General features: G+C 52.0%; 1 protein-coding gene across 2 annotated transcripts in view; it reads left to right on the top strand.

Moving 5' to 3' along the window:
• Positions 1 to 22,830, top strand: part of LMF1 (lipase maturation factor 1) — a 96,387-nt gene that overhangs the window by 60,384 nt on the left and 13,173 nt on the right. Inside the window, exons 4-5 of one of the 2 annotated variants that reach the window (XM_079945599.1) lie at positions 15,861 to 15,970; positions 18,764 to 18,931. In XM_079945599.1, the coding sequence (XP_079801725.1) occupies positions 15,861 to 15,970; positions 18,764 to 18,931 (278 nt within the window). The remainder of the gene's footprint in view (positions 1 to 15,860; positions 15,971 to 18,763; positions 18,932 to 22,830) is intronic. The other variant, XM_079945598.1, reaches the window with a different exon arrangement.

Raw genomic sequence — 22,830 nt, 5'->3', positions numbered from 1 at the left:
GGAAACCTCTCTGCCCGCTGATGGCCTGGTCCCCCCAGGTGCCCGGGGTGCAGTCGGTGTGGCCACTCCATCCTTGGGTGTCTGGAGAGGTGGCACCAGGCTGCCCTTCTCTGGAAGCAGCTGGAAACTGGACACATGGTGACACAAATGTTTTCACACCCGACGATAGCCAGGTGGGCCGGGGTCCAGAGGGAAACTCTCGAGCCGAGCCCTTAACTGCCTGGCTCTTCGGGGAGGCCGGGGTCCTTGCCGCGGGGAGGCAGTGATGGCCGGAGGGCTTCCTGCTGGAGGCAGCGGCCAGGGCACAGAGGGGAGGAATCTGTGCAGAGGATGCAGCTCCAAGGACAAAGCATCAATTCTGTCCAAAATGCATCCTCTGATCTAACCATGAGGAAGCATCAGACATGCCCCAACTGCGGGACGTTCTGCACAGCTTCTGACCAGCATCTCAAGTATCCAAGTCATACCTTAATTAAAGTCTAAGGAGCCGTCAGCCAGGATGTTAGTGGGAAGCTGGTGAAACTCAAGTAGGGTTGAAGTAGTAGTGACACGTGTACAGAGTCTCCTTGTCATTTTTACAGCTTTTCTGAAGTCTAAGATTTTCTTCAAAATAAAAGGTTAAAGAGAAGTAGTATGGGCAACTTTATGCACGTGAAGTGGGCAGTTAGAGGACATAGAGGTAGGTAGGTTTCTGACACTGACACAAGAGGGTCAGCACAGCTGAATCATTTTATAAACTGAGTCATTAAACATACAAAAGGTACCTCCCACAGAAAACTCCAGGCCCAGACAACTCCACTGATGAGATTTATCAAATATTTAAGGAAGAAGTGATAGCAAATCTACACACACTCATTCAGAAAACGGGAGAGGGGACCCTTCCCAGCTCACTCTCCTGAGGCCGGTGAAGACAAGGACATTTCAAAAAGGGAAGTTACAGAATACTGTTCTTCAAGAGCACAAACAAAAATTATCAAGGAATTATTCGCAAATGAATCCAGAGTACATAAAGGTGTCAAGTCCACGTGGGATTTTCCCCAGAATGCAAGGCTGGTAGGACATGAATAAATAGATGTAATTTACCAAGTTACCAGATATAAGGAAGAAAGAGATCAAATGATATGTTCATCTCATTCTAGGTACAAAAAGCATTAGACAATGTTAAACACTTATTCACAATAACCAAAAAAAATCTCAGCAAACTAGAAATAGAAGGAAACTTCTTCAACCTGATAAAAGATAACTATACAAACTACCTACAGCTAACATCATACTAAATGGTGAAAGACTGAACACTTTTCCTCTAAGACTGGGAACAGGGCAGTGGTGGCCAACCTCCTCATGGCTAGTCAACAGTGTGTTGAAGATCTTAGCTTGTGCATTAAAGCAAGAAAAAGTGGTGAAGGCCCTGAAGATTGGAACAGAGGAAGTAAAATTATCTCTGTTCATCACGTATGTGGAAGATCACAAGGGCCGTAGAACTAGGGATTGAAGTCGACCAGTGTGCAGGACTCAGGGCCAGTATTTCCATGAGCTGGCAAAAACTGTCAAAAACATGAAAGTTTAAAATATACCCCTAACATCCACAACCATAAAATACTTAGGAAGTTTTCACAGAAGTGCAACACTTGTGCTCTGAAAACCACCAAACGTCACTAAGAGGAGACTTGGGCAAGTAGGTCTTCCACGTTTGTGGTCAGAAGGCTCGTTACCAGCCAAGGGTCAGTTGTCCCCAAACTGGTCGATAGATTTCGTGCAGCCGCAAACATAATCCTAGAAGGGTTTTCTTTTTAGAAATTAACGAACCAAGTCTTAGGTGTGCGTGGAAATGCGCAGGACCTAGTCTTGAATGAGAGCAAAGTTGTCGGCATCACACTGCTTGTGGGTTCAGGCCTTCCCAGAGGATGTGGCCCTCGAGGCGCCAGGGGAGGTGAGAGGCCAAGAGCCGTATCGACGGGGTTGGTCAGTCTGGAAGTAGTCCCACACTGAAGTCACGGTCAAGTGACCTCTGGACAAGACAGCAAGTCAGTTCAGCTGAGAAAGAAAAGTGTCTCCCCCGCCAGTGCTGGGTATCCACACGGGCACACGGACCCCACCCCCCACCCCACCACACATGACAGTTCGAGGTGGACGCAAACGTAAAACCAAGACACTCCTCGCAGATAACTTAGAACGTTCACAGTCTCGGAGAGGCAAAGATTGCTTACAGCACAGAAACCATTAACCATAAGAGAAAAAAATGGGTAAACTCTACGTCAAAACGATGAAAATCTTGGGTTCTTCAAAAGACACCATGAAAAAACGGCAAGCCACAGGTTGCAGGGAGCACTCACAGCACACACCTGGCAGAACCTCCGTGTGGAGTATGTGAAGAACTCATGCATGTCACTAACGGACAGTTCACTCTGAAAAAGGGAGAGGTCTCGGCAGGCACGCGCGTGGCCGTCCCAGCACTTGCACGAAACACACATGGATGGACACTGAGGTCCCACCCCCCCAAGAGGACAGAACTTAGCAGCTGACCAAACCAAATACTGGCTCACTCAAGTTGCTGTAACAAAACACCACAGCCCAGGTGGCTTAAACCACATTTATTTTCTCACAGTTCTGGAGGCTGGAAGTCCGGGGTCGGTGTTGCAGCCAATTCTGTTCCCAGCGAGGACTCTTCCTGGCTTGCAGATGCCACCCTCACACTGTGTCCTCACCTGTTGGGTCAGCTGCCCCCCCCCCACATGACCTCCTTGACCCTGCGTGACTCCCTTGGTCCAGACGCAGCCACACTGGGGGTCAGGGCCTCGATATACGAATGTTGAGGGGCGCGAGCAAGAGGGACTCCCTGCGTGCTCTCCTGTGGGCGTGTAAAACAGTGCAGCCACTTGGGGAGGCAGTTTGGCATTTACTTTCTGAGTTGACCCCACGCCCACCCTGTCCCCCAGAGTTTCCACTCGATACGTAACCCAGGAGAAGTGGAAACGTGGTCACAGAGGCCTTTTACACAAACACTCGCGGCAGCATTATCCACACGCACCAAGAACTGGAAACCAACCACAGTCCACCAGCAGGAGGATGGGGGCAGCCTGGCCCAAATCCCCCAAAGGCAAACCACCCAGCCGGACAGGGACCCAATGCCGAGCCCACAGGCATCATGTGGCTGAGAGCACTAGCCAGGAAGGGGTCCCGCGTGAGTCCTTGTGAAGGTTCTGGAATCGGCAGAGCCAGCAGGCGGCCACAGACCCAGAGGCTCTGTCACATCTGGGATGTGGGGTGGGGATTGATGGGCGTGCAGGAACTCTCGGGGCAATGGGGTGAGGCTTCACGGGCATGCACATCCACACAAGCCCCTCAGCTGCAGCTTCAGGACAGGACATAAGTCATTTCCTGCAACCTAACAAGAGGTCACCGTAAGGGGAGCCTCGGGAGGTGGTCCATCAGCCCCACAAAGAGCAGAGTTGTGCACATCCATCCGAGCAGGGTTTTCCTGGGCTGAGCACCAGTTGACACAACATGCCTTCAAGCCCTGGAAAGACCATCAGCCCCGCCAGGCACTGCAGCTCGAGACAGGCTCCGAGACGCTGCTTCCTACCTGTTGCCCAAGCCAACCGCGGGCCTGGCCTGTGCGGCGTGAGTTCTCGTTATTCGTTCCCGCTGATACAGAGGTGACTTGACGGCCCCAAACTGTCGCCACACGGGCCGGGGGGGCAGGGTGGCCACCCCACATTGGTGTGATTGGAACTGGAATTCAGGCCGTCCCACGCTGGGGCTTCACAGCTGTGCGGCAGTTCTGTGCGTTGGCATCCTGGGGCCAGACCGAAGCAGTGAGGAGCTGCCAGTTCCTCACAGGAGAGGGCAGACCAGGCCCAGATGCACTCCTTCCTTTTCCGTCCTCAGAGCAAAGAGTGGAGACTCTCTCACCTGCGGGAAATGGTAGATGGTGTAGATGTTCAAGTCACTGTGGTTAAGCCCTTTAATTATGCTTTAAAGATAAAGGTTTTCACTTTTGGACTTCCCTGGTGGCGCACTGGTTAAGAATCCACCTGCCAATGCAGGGGACACGGGTTTGAACCCTGGTCTGGGAAGATCCCACATGCCGCAGAGCAACTAAGCCCGTGTGCCACAACTAGTGAGCCTGTGCTCTAGAGTCCCAGAGCCACAACTACTGAAGCCCGCGCGCCTAGAGCCTGTGCTCCACAACAAGAGAAGTCACCGCAATGAGAAGCCCTCGCACTGCAATGAAGAGTAGCCCCCACTCACCGCAACTAGAGAAAGCTGCCGCACAGCAACGAAGACCCGACAAGCCAAAAAATAAATAAGTAAACAAACAAAAAACCATTTAAAAAAATTTTTTTCACTTTTATCTCAATCTGTTTTTGTAGCTGAGTTCATACTGGCCGAAGTTTTCAGCTGGACCATGTTAAACACCTGTCGTGGAAGCCAGAGCCCTTGGCTCCTGGTCCCTGTGCTTATTCCATGGGGAGTGGGCGGGGATGTTCCACACGGGCGTCCTCAATGGTTCCAGCCCGTGCTGGGCCCGAGAACCGTGCTCACTCGATGGCTGACATTCTGGAAACTGAGCCAGTATCCGTGCTACTGGGAGTTCTCATACCTGGACAACGCCAAGGGGATACCAGTTGGGTCAGTCAGACCCCCGGGAAGTCGAAGAATGAAACCTGTCTGCACCTCTCTCCCTGCAGCCTGGCCCCCGGGGGTGTGTACACGTGGCCGTCGGGTGGCAGTGGCTGGCATCTCCCTCTTCCCATAGGAGCCTTGCTTGGTGTGAGGGCTGCCTCACAGGGGTGTCCTGGGCCCACGGGGAGAGTGGCAGTGAGAAGAGGCGGTGCCCGGATGTTCAGAGTCATCAAACAAGGGAAGTAGGAACCTGTCCTGCTGCTAAATGTCTGGCAGTCGGGGGAACCCATCCTGCTGCTGGATGTCTGGAGTGGGTAAACCGGTCCAGCTGCTGGATGTCTAGGTGGGTGGGGAAGGCTGTCCTGCTACTGGATGTCTGGAGCGGGGGTGGGGGGACCCGTTCTGCTGCTGGATGTCTGGGGGTGGTGGGGGTAACTGTCTCCTGGACGGCTGTTTCCACTTGCATTAACTAGGCTGTTAGCGTGGCTTTTATTTTCCTGTATATTCTCTCTACAGTTCTTCCAATGTCTTTTACTACCTTTCTCCTGATACTAAATTGTTTTTATTTTATTGCTTCACATTTTGAGTTAAGAACTTAATTCCCTAAGATGACATGATACTATACATAGAGAATCCTAAAGACGCTACCAGAAAACTACTAGAGCTAATCAATGAATATGGTAAAGTAGCAGGATACAAAATTAATGCACAGAAATCTCTTGCATTCCTATACACTAATGATGAAAAACCTGAAAGAGAAATTAAGGAAACACTCCCATTTACCATTGCAACAAAAAGAATAAAATACCTAGGAATAAACCTACCTAAGGAGACAAAAGACCTGTATGCAGAAAACTGTAAGACACTGATGAAAGAAATTAAAGATGATACAAATAGATGGAGAGATATACCATGTTCTTGGATTGGAAGAATCAACATTGTGAAAATGACTCTACTACCCAAAGCAATCTACAGATTCAATGCAATACCTAACAAACTACCACTGGCATTTTTCACAGAACTAGAACAAAAAATTTCACAATTTGTGTGGAAACACAAAAGACCCCGAATAGCCAAAGCAATCTTGAGAACGAAAAAAGGAGCTGGAGGAATCAGGCTCCCTGACTTCAGACTATACTACAAAGCTACGGTAATCAAGACAGTATGGTGCTGGCACAAAAACAGAAATATAGATCAATGGAACAGGATAGAAAGCCCAGAGATAAACCCATGCACATATGGTCACCTTATTTTTGATAAAGGAGGCAAGAATATACAACAGAGAAAAGACAGCCTCTTCAATAAGTGGTGCTGGGAAAACGGGACAGGTACATGTAAAAGAATGAAATTAGAATACTCCCTAACACCATACACAAAAATAAACTCAAAATGGATTAAAGACCTAAATGTAAGGCCAGACACTATAAAACTCATAGAGGAAAACATAGGCGGAACAGTATGACATAAATCACAGCAAGATTCTTTTGACCCACCTCCTAGAGAAATGGAAATAAAAACAAAAATAAACAAATGGGACCTAATGAAACGTCAAAGCTTTTGCACAGCAAAGGAAACCATAAACCAGACAAAAAGACAACCCTCAGAATGGGAGAAAATATTTGCAAATGAAGCAACAGACAAAGGATTCATCTCCAAAATTTACAAGCAGCTCATGCAGCTCAATATAAAAAAAAAAAAAAACCCAGTCCAAAAATGGGCAGAAGACCTAAATAGACATTTCTCCAAAGAAGATATACAGACTGCCAACAAACACATGAAAGGATGCTCAACATCACTAATCATTAGAGAAATGCAAATCAGAACTACAATGAGGTATCACCTCACGCCAGTCAGAATGGCCATCATCAAAAAATCTACAAACAATAAATGCTGGAGAGGGTGTGGAGAAAAGGGAACCCTCTTGCACTGTTGGTGGGAATGTAAATTGATACAGCCACTATGGAGAACAGTACGGAGGTTCCTTAAAAAACTAAATATAGAACTACCATACAACCCAGCAATCCCACTACTGGGCATATACCCTGAGAAAACCATAATTCAAAAAGAGTCATGTACCACAATGTTCATTGCAGCTCTATTTACAATAGCCAGGACATGGAAGCAACCTAAGTGCTCATCCACAGATGAATGGACACAGAAGATGTGGCACATATATACAATGGAATATTACTCAGCCATAAAAAGGAACAAAATTGAGTTATTTGTAGTGAGGTGGATGGACCTAGAGTCTGTCATACAGAGTGAAGTAAGTCAGAAAGAGAAAAACAAATACCGTATGCTAACACATATATATGGAATCTAAAGGAAAAAAAATGGTTCTGAAGAACCTAGGGGCAGGACAGGAATAAAGATGCAGACGTAGAGAATGGACTTGAGGACATGGGGATGGGGAAGGGTAAGCTGGGACAAAGTGAGAGAGTGGCATGGACATATATACACTACCAAATGTAAAATAGATAGCTAGTGGGAAGCAGCCGCATAGCACAGGGAGATCAGCTCGGTACTTTGTGACCACCTAGAGGGGTGGGATAGGAAGGGTGGGAGGGAGATGCAAGAGGGAGGAGATATGGGGATATACGTATATGTATAGCTGATTCACTTTGTTATAAAGCAGAAACTAACACACCATAGTAAAGCAGTTATACTCCAATAAAGATGTTTTAAAAAAAAGAAACCTTAATACTGTAACTTTTCATTGAGCAGAATTGCAGCTAAAATCAGCAGTTTTCATTGAGATTTGCGTCTTGGCTATGGCTGGGGCAGGTCATTTTCACTTTTTTTTTTTTTTTTTTTTGGCTGCTCCATGCAGCTTGTGGGATTTTAGCTCCCCAACCAGGGACTGAACCCAGGCCCTCAGCAGTGAAAGCACCAAGTCCTAACCACTGGACCACCAGGGAATTCCTTGGAGCAGGTTGTTTTTATGTGAAATGGAGGGGATGCAACATAAAAGGAGGCTCTGGAGAACCTGGGCATGAAGAGGAGCCTCTGGGCCCTCAGAGGCGGCACGAGGATGTGCTTTCCTGTCCGTACCTGGGCAACCGCCATGTAACCCGCAGGCTGCAGACAGCGGCCTCAAGTCCCTTCTCGCTATTCAGAAGGGGCTCGGTTGCTAACCACCTGTGCTGCCCACAGCTCTGTGCTCACACCTGCTGCACACCCCATGGGGCCCCGATGCTCCTTGTGTGCAGACTGTCCCTGTCTTGTTAACACAAAAAAAAGCTATATCTAAGATGGAGAAAATAGAGGCCCACAGGACCTACCGTTTCGGGGTCAGAATTCAGCAGGGCCGGGAGCCACAGCCATGCTGTGATTGAAGGACACCATGAGAAAACACTGTCTTCACCTAACTGGCAGTTTTGTCTGAGATCCTGCCGTAAAGTCACCTGGAATATTATGAAAGCTTCGGGCCAATAAATTTGACAACATAAGTGAAATGGAGAAATTCCTTGACAAGTGCAGCTTACCAAAACTGAGACAGAAGGAAACAGGAAATCGAAAGGGCTCCATATCTGGTAAATAAATTGAATCTGTAATCAAAAACCATTCCAGAAAGAAAGTAGGCACAGTGAAATCAAACATTTGAAATAAAACATTTGAAACACCAGTGAAATCAAACATTTAAAGAGGAAATAATAGCAATCCTACACAAACTCTTGGAAAATAGCAGAGGCAGGGACACTTCCCAAATTGTTTTCTGTGACCAGCATAAGAGTGATACCAAAACCTGATGAGGACAGGACAAAAAGGAAAATAGAAACCAGTGTCCCTCACAAAGACACAGAAACCCTTAGCAAAATATTGGCAAACCAAACTCGGCAATAAAAGAGGCATGGTTTATCTCAGGAATGCAAGATTGGTTTAATATTTGAAAATCAACTAATGAAATTCACTATACAACAGAATAAAACTGAAGAATGATTTTTTTCTCAACAGATGTAAAACGTACACGATACAATGCAGTACCCACTGAAGGGCGTGTTAGACGGGGCTTCCTCAGTGGTGATAGAATGAGAGCATTCATGTGTGATTAGAAACAGGCCTGTTGTCTGTTTCTGCTGCTGCTCTTCATCACTGTATTGGAAGTCCTAGTGCAATAAAACAAGAAAAAGAAAGCCATAAAGATTCCCAAAAAAGAAATGAAACTTATTCACAGACATGGTTGTACATGTACAAAACCCAGTGGAATCTTAAAAAGCAACTACTAAAGTGAATACATTAATTTAGCAAGGTTGCAGGATACAAGGTCAATGTGAAAAATAAACTGTACATCATATACTATTACAAAGTCATTAGAGGGGACTTCCCTGGTGACGCAGTGGTTAAGAATCCACCTGCCAATGCAGGGGACACGGGTTCGAGCCCTGGTCTGGGAAGATCCCGCATGCCACAGAGCAACTAAGCCAGCATGCCACAACTACTGAGCCTGCTCTCTAGAGCCCGCGAGCCACAACTACTGAGCCCATGTGCCACAACTACTGAAGCCCGCGTGCCTAGAGCCTGCGCAGCAACGAAGAGTAGCCCCTGCTCGCCACAGGTAGAGAAGGCCCGTGCACAGCAACAAAGACCCAACACAGCCATAAATAAATAAATAAATAAATACGTCGTTTTTCACCCAGGTTTATATGTAGACTCAAGGTAATTCCTGTAAAATTCCCAGTGGGCTTTTTGGGAAAAGTGACATGTTGATTCTAAAACTTACATAGAAATAAAAAGAAATTTGAAAAAGAACAAAGTTGGAGGACTTATACTTCCTGATTTTAGAGCTTAATTTAAAACTGAAGTATGGGGACTTCCCTGGTGGTCCAGTGGATAAAACTCCGTGCTCCCAATGCAGGGGGCCCTGGTTCAATCCCTGGTCGGGGAACTAGATCCCACATGCTACAACTAAGGAGCCTGCGTGCCTCAACTAAGGATCTGGCGAGCCACAACTGAAGAGCCCACCTGCCACAAGTAAGACCTGTGCAACCAAATAAATATTAAAAATAAGTAAATAAAACTGGGCTTCCCTGGTGGCGCAGTGGTTGAGAGTCCGCCTGCCGATGCCGGGGACACGGGTTTGTGCCCCGGTCCAGGAAGATCCCACATGCCACAGAGCGGCTAGGCCCGTGAGCCATGGCTGCTGAGCCTGCGCACAGCCCGGAGCCTGTGCTCCACAACGGGAGAGGCCACAACAGTGAGAGGCCCGCGTACCACAAAAAAATAAATAAATGAATGAATGAATGAAACTGAAGTATGGTATTGATCTAAACTGGAAAAATAGATCAGTAGAAGAGAAGAGAGTCCAGAGATAGTCCCACACCTCTGCTGTCAGCTGATATTCACCCAAGGTACCAAGTCAAGTCAATGGGAAAATGAAAATCATTTTTTACAAATAGTGGTAAAATAATTGGAAATCTGTATAGAAGAGTAAAATGAGCTTTGAGTGCTCTTTCATCTGTACCAAACTCTAATTTGAAGTAAATCATGGACCTAAACATAAAAGCAAAACCAAAAAGTTCTTAGAAGAAAACATAAAAGAATATCTCCCAGAAACAGACCCACACAGATGCAGTTGATTTATTTTCAACCAAGGCAATAAGCCAAATCAGTGGGGCAAGAAAAAATAATTTTTTTTAACAAACATAAAAGGTAGAATCATAAAATTTTTTGAAGATAGCATAGACAGTTACCTTGGGGTACACAGAGATTTCTTGGACAGGGCACAAAAAGCACTAACCATTAAAGAAAAATATTGATAAATTATACTTCACTGATATTAAATTTCTCCATCTTCAAAATACACCATTACGAAAATGAATAGGCAAGCCCCGCCTGGGAAACACCTGCAGTGTACAAGTCCAGCTGAAATCTAACATTCGGAACCTGCAGATCACAGTAGGAAGGTGGGTGCAGGACCTGAACATACTTCACCCTCGAAGGGATGGGAACGGCGACGAGGACGTGAAAACTGTGCAGCGGCATTTTGCACCCAGGAGGGGCTGGGTGTAAAGCACTAGCAGCGCCCCAGGTCGGAGGGTCTGTGGGCCATGGGATTCCTGGTGGGAGCGTCACTTGGCTCGTAGGGAGTGCGGTGGTGCAGCCTTGCTCAGCAGCTGTAGGCCGGTTTCCTACAAGGCAAGACATGGCCCCACCTGTGAGCCCACCTTCCGCTGCCGGGAAAGAAAACCTGTCCACACATGTCTACAGCAGCCCTGCTCATCATGACCGCAGACCTAGGCACCAGCCCAGTGTCCATCGATGGATGGGCAGCCTGTGGTGCATCCACACAAGGGACAGCGCTCAGCTGGGAGAGGGAACCAACCCCCCGAGGCAGTGATGCAGACAGACCCAAAGTCCCTGGAGGAGCTCGGCCAGCCTGAGCTCAGGGCCACGGGCCACCAGCCCCTATGAGTGTGAAACCCTGGGGGGAGGCGGAGGTGGCCCCCTGGCCAGTGCGTGTGGAATTGCCTGGAAAGTGGTCACGAAGAATGTTCTGTGGGATGGAAACCTGTGTCGTGTTTTGGGTGGATTCCTGATTGTGTACAATTGTCAGACACATTGAACTGGACATTTCATCTGTGTGCGTTCTGTTTCATGTGAATTGTAGCTCAACCCTTTGACTTAAGAATCCGTGTGAGTTTGCTTTTTCACGCAAGGATCCCTGTGAGATGCAACCCCATTAAAGCCACAGACCTTGGAGATTAGGGGGTCACAGCTTACTGCAGCCCTTGGGCCTCACCCCAGAACCCGCCATCGGGAGTGAGCCACGCCCCTTTCCATCCAGACGGCATACATTTCTGCCTGAGCTTGCTGGCAGCGATTCCAGGTGTGGTGACGGCCCTCTGTGTCCTCCTCCGAGCAACGCTGTCACTGCTGTAGCATCTGCGCTGGGCCCACAGCTCCCGCTTCCCTCGCTGGCTGGAGAAGGAGGATTCCTGGAACCCAGCAAGTCTGCACTTGGGTCTGTGCACTTTCCCTGGAGGCTGGAGGCCCAGGACTGCTCTGAGTGGGTGAAGCAGGTCATCTGAAGCAGTTTCCGCGTTGCCGTTTGGGGTCCCAGAGATGCTCCGGCCCCACAGTGGCAGCAGCGGCGCTGAAAGGTGAGTGAGCGAGACAAGACACCAGACCCGTTAGTAAATAAGAGCAGGAGCTCGGTAGGAAAGAGCCTTCAGCTCGGGGCCTCTCTGGGAGTCAGTTCCTACAGTAAAATCTTATTAACATAATGAAATAAACGTTGGAATGTGACTCACCCCCAAGACCAAGTCAAGCGGGTATCACTGCCACTTCCTTGACGAGCCTGCCGGGTCCTGGGATCATCACTCCAAAATGAGAGCGGTTATTCTAATTTGCTTTATTGCATCAGTGTGGGCTGCTCTGTCCTCCTTCCCATGGTGCCGTCGGTGGAAGCGTCCTGGGAACCTCTGGGGAGCGCCGTCCACGGGCTCTGACCTCTGCCCAGCTGCACGCCCCTCACATCAGCCCCCTGCCCAGTGGCTCAGTGCCCTCTTTGTGCTGTCTCTCTGCCACTTGTCTCAAACCAGCCTCGGCGGGAGGACGGTCATACCCAGCCCTGCAGTAGCTGTGAGGACCCGAGACTGTCCCCTCCACCCGCTCCACAGACCCTGCAGGTCTGGGCAGTTTTCACAAGCTCTCAGGGTTCAGGGAGGGGGCACAACAAGACCCCCCACCAACAGCATCCACGATTTCTCTCTCTCCCTGCACATTCGGCTCAGAGGTTCCCCTGTAGCTGATGCAGTGCACTGGTAAATTCAGAGGGTGGATTTCCATCTAATCATACCCTGGAGTCTGAAAGTGTAGACACTGCCCCAGACCTGGAGAGAAGGGGCTAGGTGGAAACCCTGTGTAGTCTGGGGCCCCTTCAAATGTGGAGACAGGTCGGTCCCGAGAGACCCCAGGCCAGCCTGTGCACACTCAGGTGAGATCTGGGCGCTAAGCCATGAGCCTCACGCTGCGGTCGTCCACCTGCTCACAGAGCATGTGGGGTCCCGTGGGTCCAGCTCAGCTCCCAGGGGAGATGCAGAGTGCTGCCGGGTCTGAGCAGAACCGAGGCGTCCCGACCCCCACACCCCGTGGCTGTGAGCACGGCCCAGACCAGCAGGCCTGCTCCAGGGAGGGAACAGCCCCTCTTCCCGTACCTACAAACCCAGGTTGATGATTCTCCTTTGTGGGAAAGGAGCAGGTGTAGGACTGATCACCCGTGTCTGCAGATGGAGAAAAGGATTTCCAGAGAGACAGACTCTGACGGTGAGAGAACGGGGTGCAGTGTACGTGCAAAATGGGGGCACTGCCGAGGGAGCGCTCGGTGCTGGCTCGGACCCGAGGGCTGTCTCCCCTCCCCCAGCTGCAGGCCTGGGAGCCCCCCACCCAGTTAGGTGTGATGGGACTTGTGCAGCGTCACAGAAATTGATGTTCTTTCTGTGGCAAAAGGCCTTGCTTTTTCCCATTTCCAAATGGGAGATTTTAAGGAGCATGTTCTTGGACCCGTGAGCTTTAGAGAGAAGCCCCTGTTCATCCCCTGGGCACCTGCCCCCACCCGCTGCCCATAAGGCCTGAGGTCTCCTCGGTCGCCCCAGAATATTCTAGCATCCTGGCACTCACCCTTTCCCCAGGGAGAGCAGAGGTTGTATGGACAGCTGGAGGTCACTCGGTGTGTTACTGGTCTGTCTGTGCCATTTTTTTGGAATTAATTTTGGGCTGAAAAAGGCTCAAAGAAGGCTTTGTTCCTTTGACACTTACTCTGGAAGAAAAAAAAATCCGTGGAAAATCTGACATCTGCATTGTAGAGAGAAATCAATAGATGGGGAGGAATATAATTATCCTCCACTCCCAAAAGAATGTTTCAGATTTTTAAGTGTCTCATACCAGCTTAGAATTTGAATGACATTTTAATTATTTTGTTTTTTTTCTTCTTTGCCTGGTTTGAATCTCCAAAGAGTGCCTCTTGGATTCCAAGGGATGTAGGGAGCAGAGCCTGCACTCACGGGGAGTGAAGTGTGACAGTGGCTGTGTTTTCCAGCCGAACGAGCAGGCACGTTGCCACAGAAACCAGCGGTTCATCCGCGCTGGCAGGACACGATAGGCTTTCTGTTTCTGTACAGATGCGACCGTGTATGGCAGAGTTCACACTGGAAGTTGTCTCCGGCACTTCTGTGATCTAAGCAAACCCAGTTTCCAGAGACTTGACTAACCGCCTCTCAAGGTGACTAGTTCTGTGAGTCTGTAGACAGAGCAGGCGGGTCCTCGGAGTGCAGCTCCACGTCCGCTACACAAGCTCCCCTGACGTGGGACTGGCCCCACTGCAGGGCGCCAGGCCCCAGAGAGGTGGGTGCGGAACAGCCACCGGGTGTGAACGGCACCCAGGACAGCTGAGTATTGTGCCCTCTGTGGGACATATTTGTAAACTCTCTGCTGGGCCGCACAGCTAGCTCATGCCTGGCCCATGTGCTCGGCCAGGACACGGTCACTCAGTCTCACTGTGGAAGCTGCCAGCATGGCCGCCACGTGGGCTCTAGCTTCCTTGTTGTTTCTTGTCCCTGCTCCTTCGGGTGTCGCTGCGTCTGTGCCACCCACAGGGGCCCAGGCCAGGTGTCAGCTGCCCCCTCGGCCCATCCTGTGGGCTCCACGGTCCAGGCAAGTCCAGGGTGGGCAGTCTTACACCCTGGGCAGCCATCCTGCCTTGCTGGCAGTGTGGCCGTCAGAGGACCTGTCGTCTCACACTGTCCTGCCCCCGGCTTAGAGCCCTCAACTGCCCCAAAGTTCTTCCCCTATGGGAAGGTCAGTTTTATGTGCGAGTCTGGCTGGGCTGCCACCCCAGGTGTTCAACCAAACCCCAGTTCGACGTGGCTGCCAGGCTGTTTTGCAGACGTGATTGAAGTCCATGGTGGGTTAGCTCCAGTGAGGAAGGGTGCCCGGGACAGGCTGGGCAGGTGCGAGGATGGGCTGAGGAGACTTGCCCCCGAGCAGCTGCAGCTGCAGAGACCACCAGCCAAGAGAGCCAGGCCGCCATCCAGGCTGCTTTCTTGGCGACACAGTTTCTCACCTTCCAGACCAGCTGTCATGTGAGACAGACGTTAGGGCTGAATCTGTGCATCCAGCAACAGTTTTACTCCCGTTGGTGAGCAGTTTGCTTCTGACCGTGAAGGGATCGCATGGAGCTGTGATTCCCAAGGGCAAGTGAACGGGGGAGTGCGGCAGGCAGTGAGCTGACTGTCCTCCTGGCCACTGTGGACCGGCCATGCTGGCCACTGCCCGGCAGGGAGACTGGCAGGGCTGCAGACAAGCCCGCCCACAGGCTTCACAGCGGAGGCCCTCTCTCCACAGCCACTGTCCCGGTGGACTGGGCAGCACAGGAGTTCCCTGGAGCCCCTCCTGAGCCTGAGCACCGGGGTCTCCCACGTGCTGTGGCCTGAGCACTGGGGTCTCCCATGTGCTGTGGCCTGAGTACCGGGTTCTCCCTTGTACTGTGGCCTAAGCACAGGGTCTCCTGCATGCTGTGGTGGGTGGATATTCTCACTGAGGCCACCAGAGCTCCTGAATCATCATCACCTTAGCAGTTGGGACATCGTCCCTCCCACGTCTTCCTTGGCGTCTAAGTCAGGTTGTGCTCATATGCTTTGCGAATTTGCCCTTTTCTAAAGCCTCACAGGTGCATTACTATGGTGATGCTCAGAGTCTAAAAGCTGAGTTTTAAAGAAACACAGGAGGAACTGATTTTATAAAAAGGAAAGAGTGGGATTTCCCTGGTGGTGCAGTGATTAAGAATCCGCCTGCCAATGCAGGGGGACACGGGTTCGAGCCCTGGTCCAGGAAGATCCCACATGCCACAGAGCAACTAAGCCCGTGCACCACAGCTACTGAGCCTGCGCTCTAGAGCCCGCAAGCCACAGCTACTGAGCCCACATGCCACAACTACTGAAGCCCACGCACCTAGAGCCTGTTCTCCGCAACAAGAGAAGCCGCTACAATGAGAAGCCCGCGCACCACAATGAAGAGTAGCCCCTGCTCGCCACAACTAGAGAAAGCCCACTCACAGCAACAAAGGCCCAACACAGCCAAAAATAAATAATCAATCAATTTTTTTTTAAAGCGTTTCTTTTTCCCTGTGTTTGCTACTTTTAGTCCTCAGAAACCCTAAACATGTCTTTCCTGGACTTCGTTCAGATTTTCCCTTTCATGTCGCTTCAGGCATCACATGAGGTCCGTCACTCCCACAGGTCCATCCGGAGGTGGCTCACATTCCTCTCTGTCTCCTCGGCAGGGCCTGATCAAGATCCGGGGGGACCAGTGCTGGCGGAACCTCACCTGCATGGACTTCCACTACGAGGTGAGCGGTGCGGCTGTGCGGCGATGTGGGGGCACAGGTGCAGGCTGGGATCGTTTCCCTGTGAATCACCCCGAGGGTGTTTGGCGGCGTGGTGTCAGCTCATCCACATTTGCCCTGCGTGCCTGTCACTACCTGTTTTCCTCACGTGGGGCCCTGCGTTCCTGCTGGGTCTGGGGCACCACCTGTCAAGCAGGATGTCTTCCTCGTTTCCTTCCCCAGGGCAGCGGGCAGCAGTCTCCTCCCTCCTGGGATCTCACTTGGGCTCCTGGAGAGGCTCTGCGGGAAGGAGGGCCCCTTGCAGACACTTCTCTCCTACCTGTGTCCTAAACCCGCCGGGAGCCGGAGCGAGGAGGCCAACGCTGCACCCCGACAACTGCCTCAACCACCCCGTCACATCAGCACCAGGGAGCCCTGCCCCTTGCCTGCCTCATCCACTTGCCTGTGTCGGCCACTTCTGGGTCAAGGGTGGAGGTCTGGGGACTCAGCCCAGCAGAAATCCCAGGAGGGGCAAAACAAGGGCCAAAGGTCTCATGGGCAGGAGACCCCACCCATCCCTGGCCACTGGGGTCCCAACCCACTGGTGCCTGGCTCTTCCGCCTGGGCGTCTCCAGGACTGGGGGTCGGTGGGGGGGCAGGGGGACGAACAGGAGAGCCTTCAGGAGTGCTTCAGCTCTGAGTCTGCGTTCCCTGCTGGCTGCCAGCCAGGCCCTCTCAGCCCCAGGGGGCGAAGAAGGTCCCCCGGTGGGTGGGGAACCTCAGCTGGTCTGTGAAGGGGTGGGAACAGAGAAGGAAGGTCTAGCTGGCTCGCCTCCCACCTGGAACGGCTGGTGGGCATGCAGTGGATGCAGTGGGCACACATCCCGCCTGCCTCTGGCGGGGGGCAGTGCAGGGGATCCCAGGCTCCCCTTTCCCTCTGTCTGGTGGGCGTAACCTGTGTTGATGAGAGGCAACGTCGGGGGCAGGCGGGGGTGGCTCCCCTTGAGGCCTCGCTCCCCCCAGCTGCCTGTGGCTGTAGGTAACGTGGGGCCTTCAGCCCTGAAGAGCGTGCAGGGTCACATGTCCCTCTGCTGCCCGAGGCTGGGCCGCCTCCTGAGCTGGGTCCTGAGATGTGGCAGAGGGGCTGCTCCTGTGCTCCGTCACCGTTCCCAGTGCTGCCCACGGTGTGGCCCATCCACAGCACCCACCTGTCCAGGGGCCACGGCGCCTTCCGGCAGCCTCGCTCTCACGTGCACACATCCACATACACTCGCATACACATGCGTGTACACACCGTATCCAGGAAACGCTCTGTTGTTTAAAAAAGCTGAAACATTTGGAACTGATTTGATGCTGCCTTTTTGTGTTGTTAGTGAAATTGCTGCTAACCACCAGAATATCTCCAGTTTTAGGACTATGGTGGTTTCATTCCACTCAGGCGTTAACCGTCATGTGGTGAATCTGGCGTCAGGAAACGCAGGCCTTTGAGCAGAAAGGGCCCCGACAGTTCTGCTCCCCCAACCCCGTGTCTCCCCAGGGCCCTGCCCCTACTGAGCCCCCCACCCCCCAGCCCTGCACGCCCTTCCCCAAAGGGGCTGCCTCTCTGTGTCTGATCCGCCCTCCACGTTCACAAGGGGGGAACCTCTGCAGCCAAGACAGAGTGAGAAAACAGTTAAACGCAGTTTTATGAGCCAGGCCAGCAGGAATGCGGGGCAGGGAGACAGCAATGCCCAGACCGGGTTTCTAACACCCGTCTCCACCTAGAGGGACCAGGCTCCTGGAGAAGCGGCTGCCCCCGGGCTGGAGCAGGAAGGGGCTCAGGTGACCCTGAGCATCTTTAGAGCCGGATAACAGGGAGACGCTCAGGGTGGTTACAGCCCAGCGAGTACGACAGCCCATGTGTCCACACCCACGTGGGTGCGAGTGGAAAGGAGTGACCCTGTCCTCACAGCAGACGCGGCGCCCTTCACGGACTCACTCTCCACAGACGGCAGAGGCACAGTTAGCCTTATGGTGGGTGCTGCGGGTCCACCGGGTCTGGGGCTGCCGCGGCCTGGTGTCCCACCCCAGCCAGCTCAGCATGGAGGGCCACCTGCACACAGTACCCATCACCGATGCTGGATGTCCACACCGGGGCCGCCCCAACCCCACACAGTGTCAGCACAGCTGGCCCTTTTGAGCATGGACGGCCGCGTGAGCGGGGAGGACAGGGCCTGTGGTTGGAGGCGCAGGGCCCATCAGCTGGGCCCTAGGCGGCCAGCACCACGGCTGAGTCAACACGTGGGCCTCGGGGACCTGCTATGCCCTCCCACCCCGCACACGTGTGGAGGCTGTTCCCAGGAACACACACGTGGGGCCAGGACCCGCTCCCCCAGCCTCCACTGTCCTCCAAGAGGAAATCCACCATGTGTGAGCATCCTACGGTCCTGCCTCTGCACCTGTGCCCTGTCCCCTCGCGGGGGGCATGCTGGTGCCCATGCTGCTCAGGGCTCTGACCACAGACTCTTCCCCAGCATCTGAGCTCCTGCGTTACCAGGGCCCTCAGGGTCCCCTTGAAGGGGTCAGTGTCAGAATTACAGGAAGCCAGGCGAATAGAGAAGGTCGGGACCCATGGCCCCCCACCATTCCCCATCCTGGTGACGTGTGAGCTGCTGGAGGGTGGGCCACGCCGCCGGTCTTCCCCGCACCTCTCCCGGCCAGGGCGGCCCCATGCACCCCACTTCCCCAAAAGGCCACCAGCGGGCACCACAGAGCAGGGCCAGGGAGGGCAGGTCCCCACCTCCAGGCACAGCTCACGGGCCTCCTTTCATCCCACAGACGCAGCCGGTGCCCAACCCCATGGCCTACTTCCTGCACCACTCCCCATGGTGGTTCCACCGCTTCGAGACCCTCAGCAACCACTTCCTGGAGCTCGTGGTGCCCTTCTTCGTCTTCCTCGGACGGCAGATGTGCATCCTCCATGGGGCCCTACAGATCCTGTTCCAGGTGAGCAGCCGCTTGTCAGTTCCCAAGGAAAACCTGAAATTTTCACGTCCTGTTCACCTCGTTTATGGAGGTTTGACCTACAGCGTATTCGTTGCTCTGCTAGTTTTGCCTCCATCTTTCTGTTCCTCGGTGTCCAGGGGCCCGTGTGCTGTGCCGCCCCAGATGATGGGTGCGGCAGCAGCAGGAGTGGGGCATCCCACACCTGGGGGAGCCACCTGTGGCTTGCTTGGTTGGTTGTTTATTGTGGCCATATCTACCAAGTTCTCTTGTTTCTTCTTTACTAGGAAGTTCTATGGGTTTTGTTTGGGGTACTTTTAGTCATGAGTGGGTGTCGAAGTTTAGCAAATGGTTTTTTCTCCACCAGTTGTGAGAAGATCACTTTTTTGCCCTTAATTTGTTAGCATGAATTACATTACCACTGCTAAAATGAAACCAATTTTACCTTGCTAGGATAAATCAACTCAGTCGTGCTGTGTATACTGTAACATGTTAGTGGGTATAACTTGGTACCATTTTGTTTGGGTTTTTCATGTTGTCAGTGAGTGAAGTTTGTGGTTTTCCATCCACACTGGCCTTGTCTGATTCTGCTCCAGGTTTTACTCTCACCCTCGTAGACAAGACAGAGTTGGTTCTCCTACATCACTGCCTGGCCCAGGGGGAGGCGGGGTGGTCTTTGTGGACACTGACAACCCTTTTGTGGCTGCCAGACAGGCAGAGTCTCTGTTTTTTTCTGGAGGCAGTTGTGTTTTGTTTTGTTTAATATTTATTTATTTGTTTATTTTGGCTGTACCAGGTCTTAGTTGCAGCATGCAGGCTTCTAAGTCACGGCATGCGGACTTCTTAGTTGTGGCTTGCGGACTCTTAGTTGTGGCATGCGGACTCTTAGTTGTGGCACGCGGACTTCTTAGTTGCGGCTTGCAGACTCTTAGTTGCAGCTTGTGGACTCTTAGTTGCGGCTTGCAGACTTAGTTGCGGCATGCATGCAGGATCTAGTTCCCCGACCAGGGATCGAACCCGGGCCCCATGCATTGGGAGTGCAGAGTCTTACCCACTGGACCACCAGAGAAGTCCCTGGAGGCAATTTTAATGGCAGACATTTTCCTGGGAATTTGTCCATTTCATCAGTTTTCAAATGTGTTGGCCAAGGATCAAGTCATAGTAATCTCCTGTTTTGCAGAGTCTGGATTTGTGTCCTGTTCTTCGGTGTTGCCTCTGTGACAGCACGGAGCAGGATTCTTTTTCCAAAGAGGCTCATGCTCTTTAAGTATCACGTATCTCAGCTGGTACATTTGCATTTTATTTCCACATCTTTGTGTATTCTTTTTGCCCTTTTTAAAAAGCTATCTTTTGAGGTTTTTCTCGTTCCATTAGTCCCCCTTTCCTAATTAGCAAGTTATACACTCTGTTTCTTTCAGGTAAGTACACAGTTAACTAACTGAAAGTCTAAATTTAATCCCCGTCCTTGCCGCCCTTAGGGCCCTGTGGCCTCGAAATGCTTTGATTGTCTCCCCCTACCTGCTCACCTGCTTTTTTTTTTTTTTTGCGGTACGCGGGCCTCTCACTGTTGTGGCCTCTCCCGTTGCGGAGCACAGGCTCTGGACACGCAGGCTCAGCGGCCATGGCTCACGGGCCCAGCCGCTCCATGGCATGTGGGATCTTCCCAGACCAGGGCACGAACCCGTGTCTCCTGCAACGGCAGGCAGACTCTCAACCACTGCGCCACCAGGGAAGCCCTGCTCACCTGCTTTTGCTGCCAGTATTTTAAGTTGTATTTTGTTTTGTTTTTAATTAATAGACTTTTAAAGAACAATTTTAGATTCACAGAAAAACTGAGCAGAGAGAGTATAGAGTTCCCATATCCACCACCACCCCCCCAGTTTCCCCATCAGGAACATCTTGCATTGGTTAGTGTGATACATTTATTACAACTAAGGAACCAATATTGATACTTTATTGTTAACTAAAGTCCACAGCTTACATTGGGGTTCACTCTTGGTGTTGTGCATTCTATGGGTTTGGACAAATGTAAAATTACATGTATCCATCATAATATCATACAGACTCATTTCACTACCCTAAAAATCCTCTGTGCTCCCTGGATTCATCCTTTTCCCGCCCCTAACCCCTGGCAACCACTGATCCTTTCACTGTCTCCATAGTTTTGCCTTTTCCAGAATGTCATATAGTTGGAATCATCCAGGATATAGCCTTTTCAGACTGGCTTTTTTCCTTAGTAATATGCATTTGAGGTTCCTCGTGTCGTTCCGTGGGTTGAGAGAGCGTTTTTTATTGCTGAATGATATTCCACTGTCTGGATGCACCACAGTTTATCCGTAAACTATCCGGACTTGGCTGGAGGGCAAAATCCTGGCTGGTGGGTGACCCTTGCTCCCAACAGTCTCCAGTGAGGGACACCCCCAGGAGGCCAGGAGTGCTCTGCACTGTCCCTTCCCTGTGCATACTTCAGCCCAGTGGCTCCATCATCCTGAGCTGCAGGAGGAAGCTCCAAACAGAGGCTCAAGCATCCTTGTGAGTGTCCACTAGCATGGACACTGCCTCATGCTGGACCTTCCTCCATTGTCAAAGGATGCCCAGCCATAGGCTCCCACCTTCCTCTGCTGATGGAGAACATGGGTCCAGTCCCCAAGGCAACTTGGAGGACCTGCCTGGCACACAGTCTCAGCAGGAATCTGGGTCTGCTTAGGCTGTGTGGTCACCACGGTGACCAAGAATCACTCTCAAGGCTGCAGTGCGTTAATTAGTTGCTGCTTCAGCCACTTTTACAAGCCTGGGACCACTGGGACCCTTTCAGGCCTGTAAACTCTACTGAGCCTATAGGGACCCTCCAGACATCCCTCAGGCTGTACTGACCACCTACCACTTTCTGTCCAAATAATCTGAAGCCCACCTTTGGCAAGCAGTGAAGAAAAGCAAATTGTCATATCACTTAAAAAACACATTTGAAGGAAGTTTGATTTACTAGTCCAGGTGAAAGGGTTCACCTACTTGAAAATAGGATTTGGGAAGATATTTACATTGACCTTTGACCCAGCAGCGTCGAAATGTTCTTGTTTATTCACTTGGCATGAGTCTCATGGTGCTTCAGGATGAGGACCCGCTAACTGGACCCAGCCCAGCTGAGTCTGTATCCCAGCCTGGGGCACCGGCGCCTCCACCATGGGGGACTGTGCAGACCCGGGGCAGGTGGGGGGGACTCAGGTATAGACGGCTCCCAGCAGCTCAGGCCACATGACTGAGTCTCCACCTGATTCTGGGTCTGGTGCCCGGGTGGACAGCGGTGGCACAGGGACACTGGGCGGGGTAGGGCCAGAACAGGACCTTGAAAGGCCTTGCTGCCAACCTGCGGCCCTGGACGTTATTCCCAAAGGCAGGCCATGCACTCGCCTTCTGTCCCCCAAGGCCTTGGGAGCCTCAGTCCAGGTGTGTCCCGAGCATCATCCTCCCCCACCCACACCATGCCCAGGACAAGGTGGGACATGGCCCAGGGCTGTGGCTCTTCTCTGAGGCCTGGTCTGATGCCCCCCAGGGGCCGGACCTCAGCTGTCCAGAGCAAAGAAGACAAATGGCCCCCTGGCCCAGCTGCACGTGTCCAGCCTCGCAGGCAGCGTGGGGCATGCAGGGCAGTCTCATGGGGGCGCGTGGCCCTCTGTAGGCCACAGTGCTGGCCACCCCTGGACTTGAACGTTGCTCCCGTCTCCGCGCCCGTGATCCCGAGGGTCCCTCGTTCTGTTTGTTTCCGTTCGTTCCCCGGGAGAGGGTTGAGGATGTGAGCACACACGCACCTCCTCCCACTCTCAGTTTGCACAGCTGTTCCGGAAGGTTCTGCAAGGCCTCCAGAGACAGCCTGTTGTCTACTTGGAGAGGCGCACCACCCCCGC

Source organism: Stenella coeruleoalba (assembly GCF_951394435.1).
Source record: "Stenella coeruleoalba genome assembly, chromosome: 15".
NCBI lineage: Eukaryota > Metazoa > Chordata > Mammalia > Artiodactyla > Delphinidae > Stenella > Stenella coeruleoalba.
This window is presented reverse-complemented; position numbering and strand designations above follow the sequence as displayed.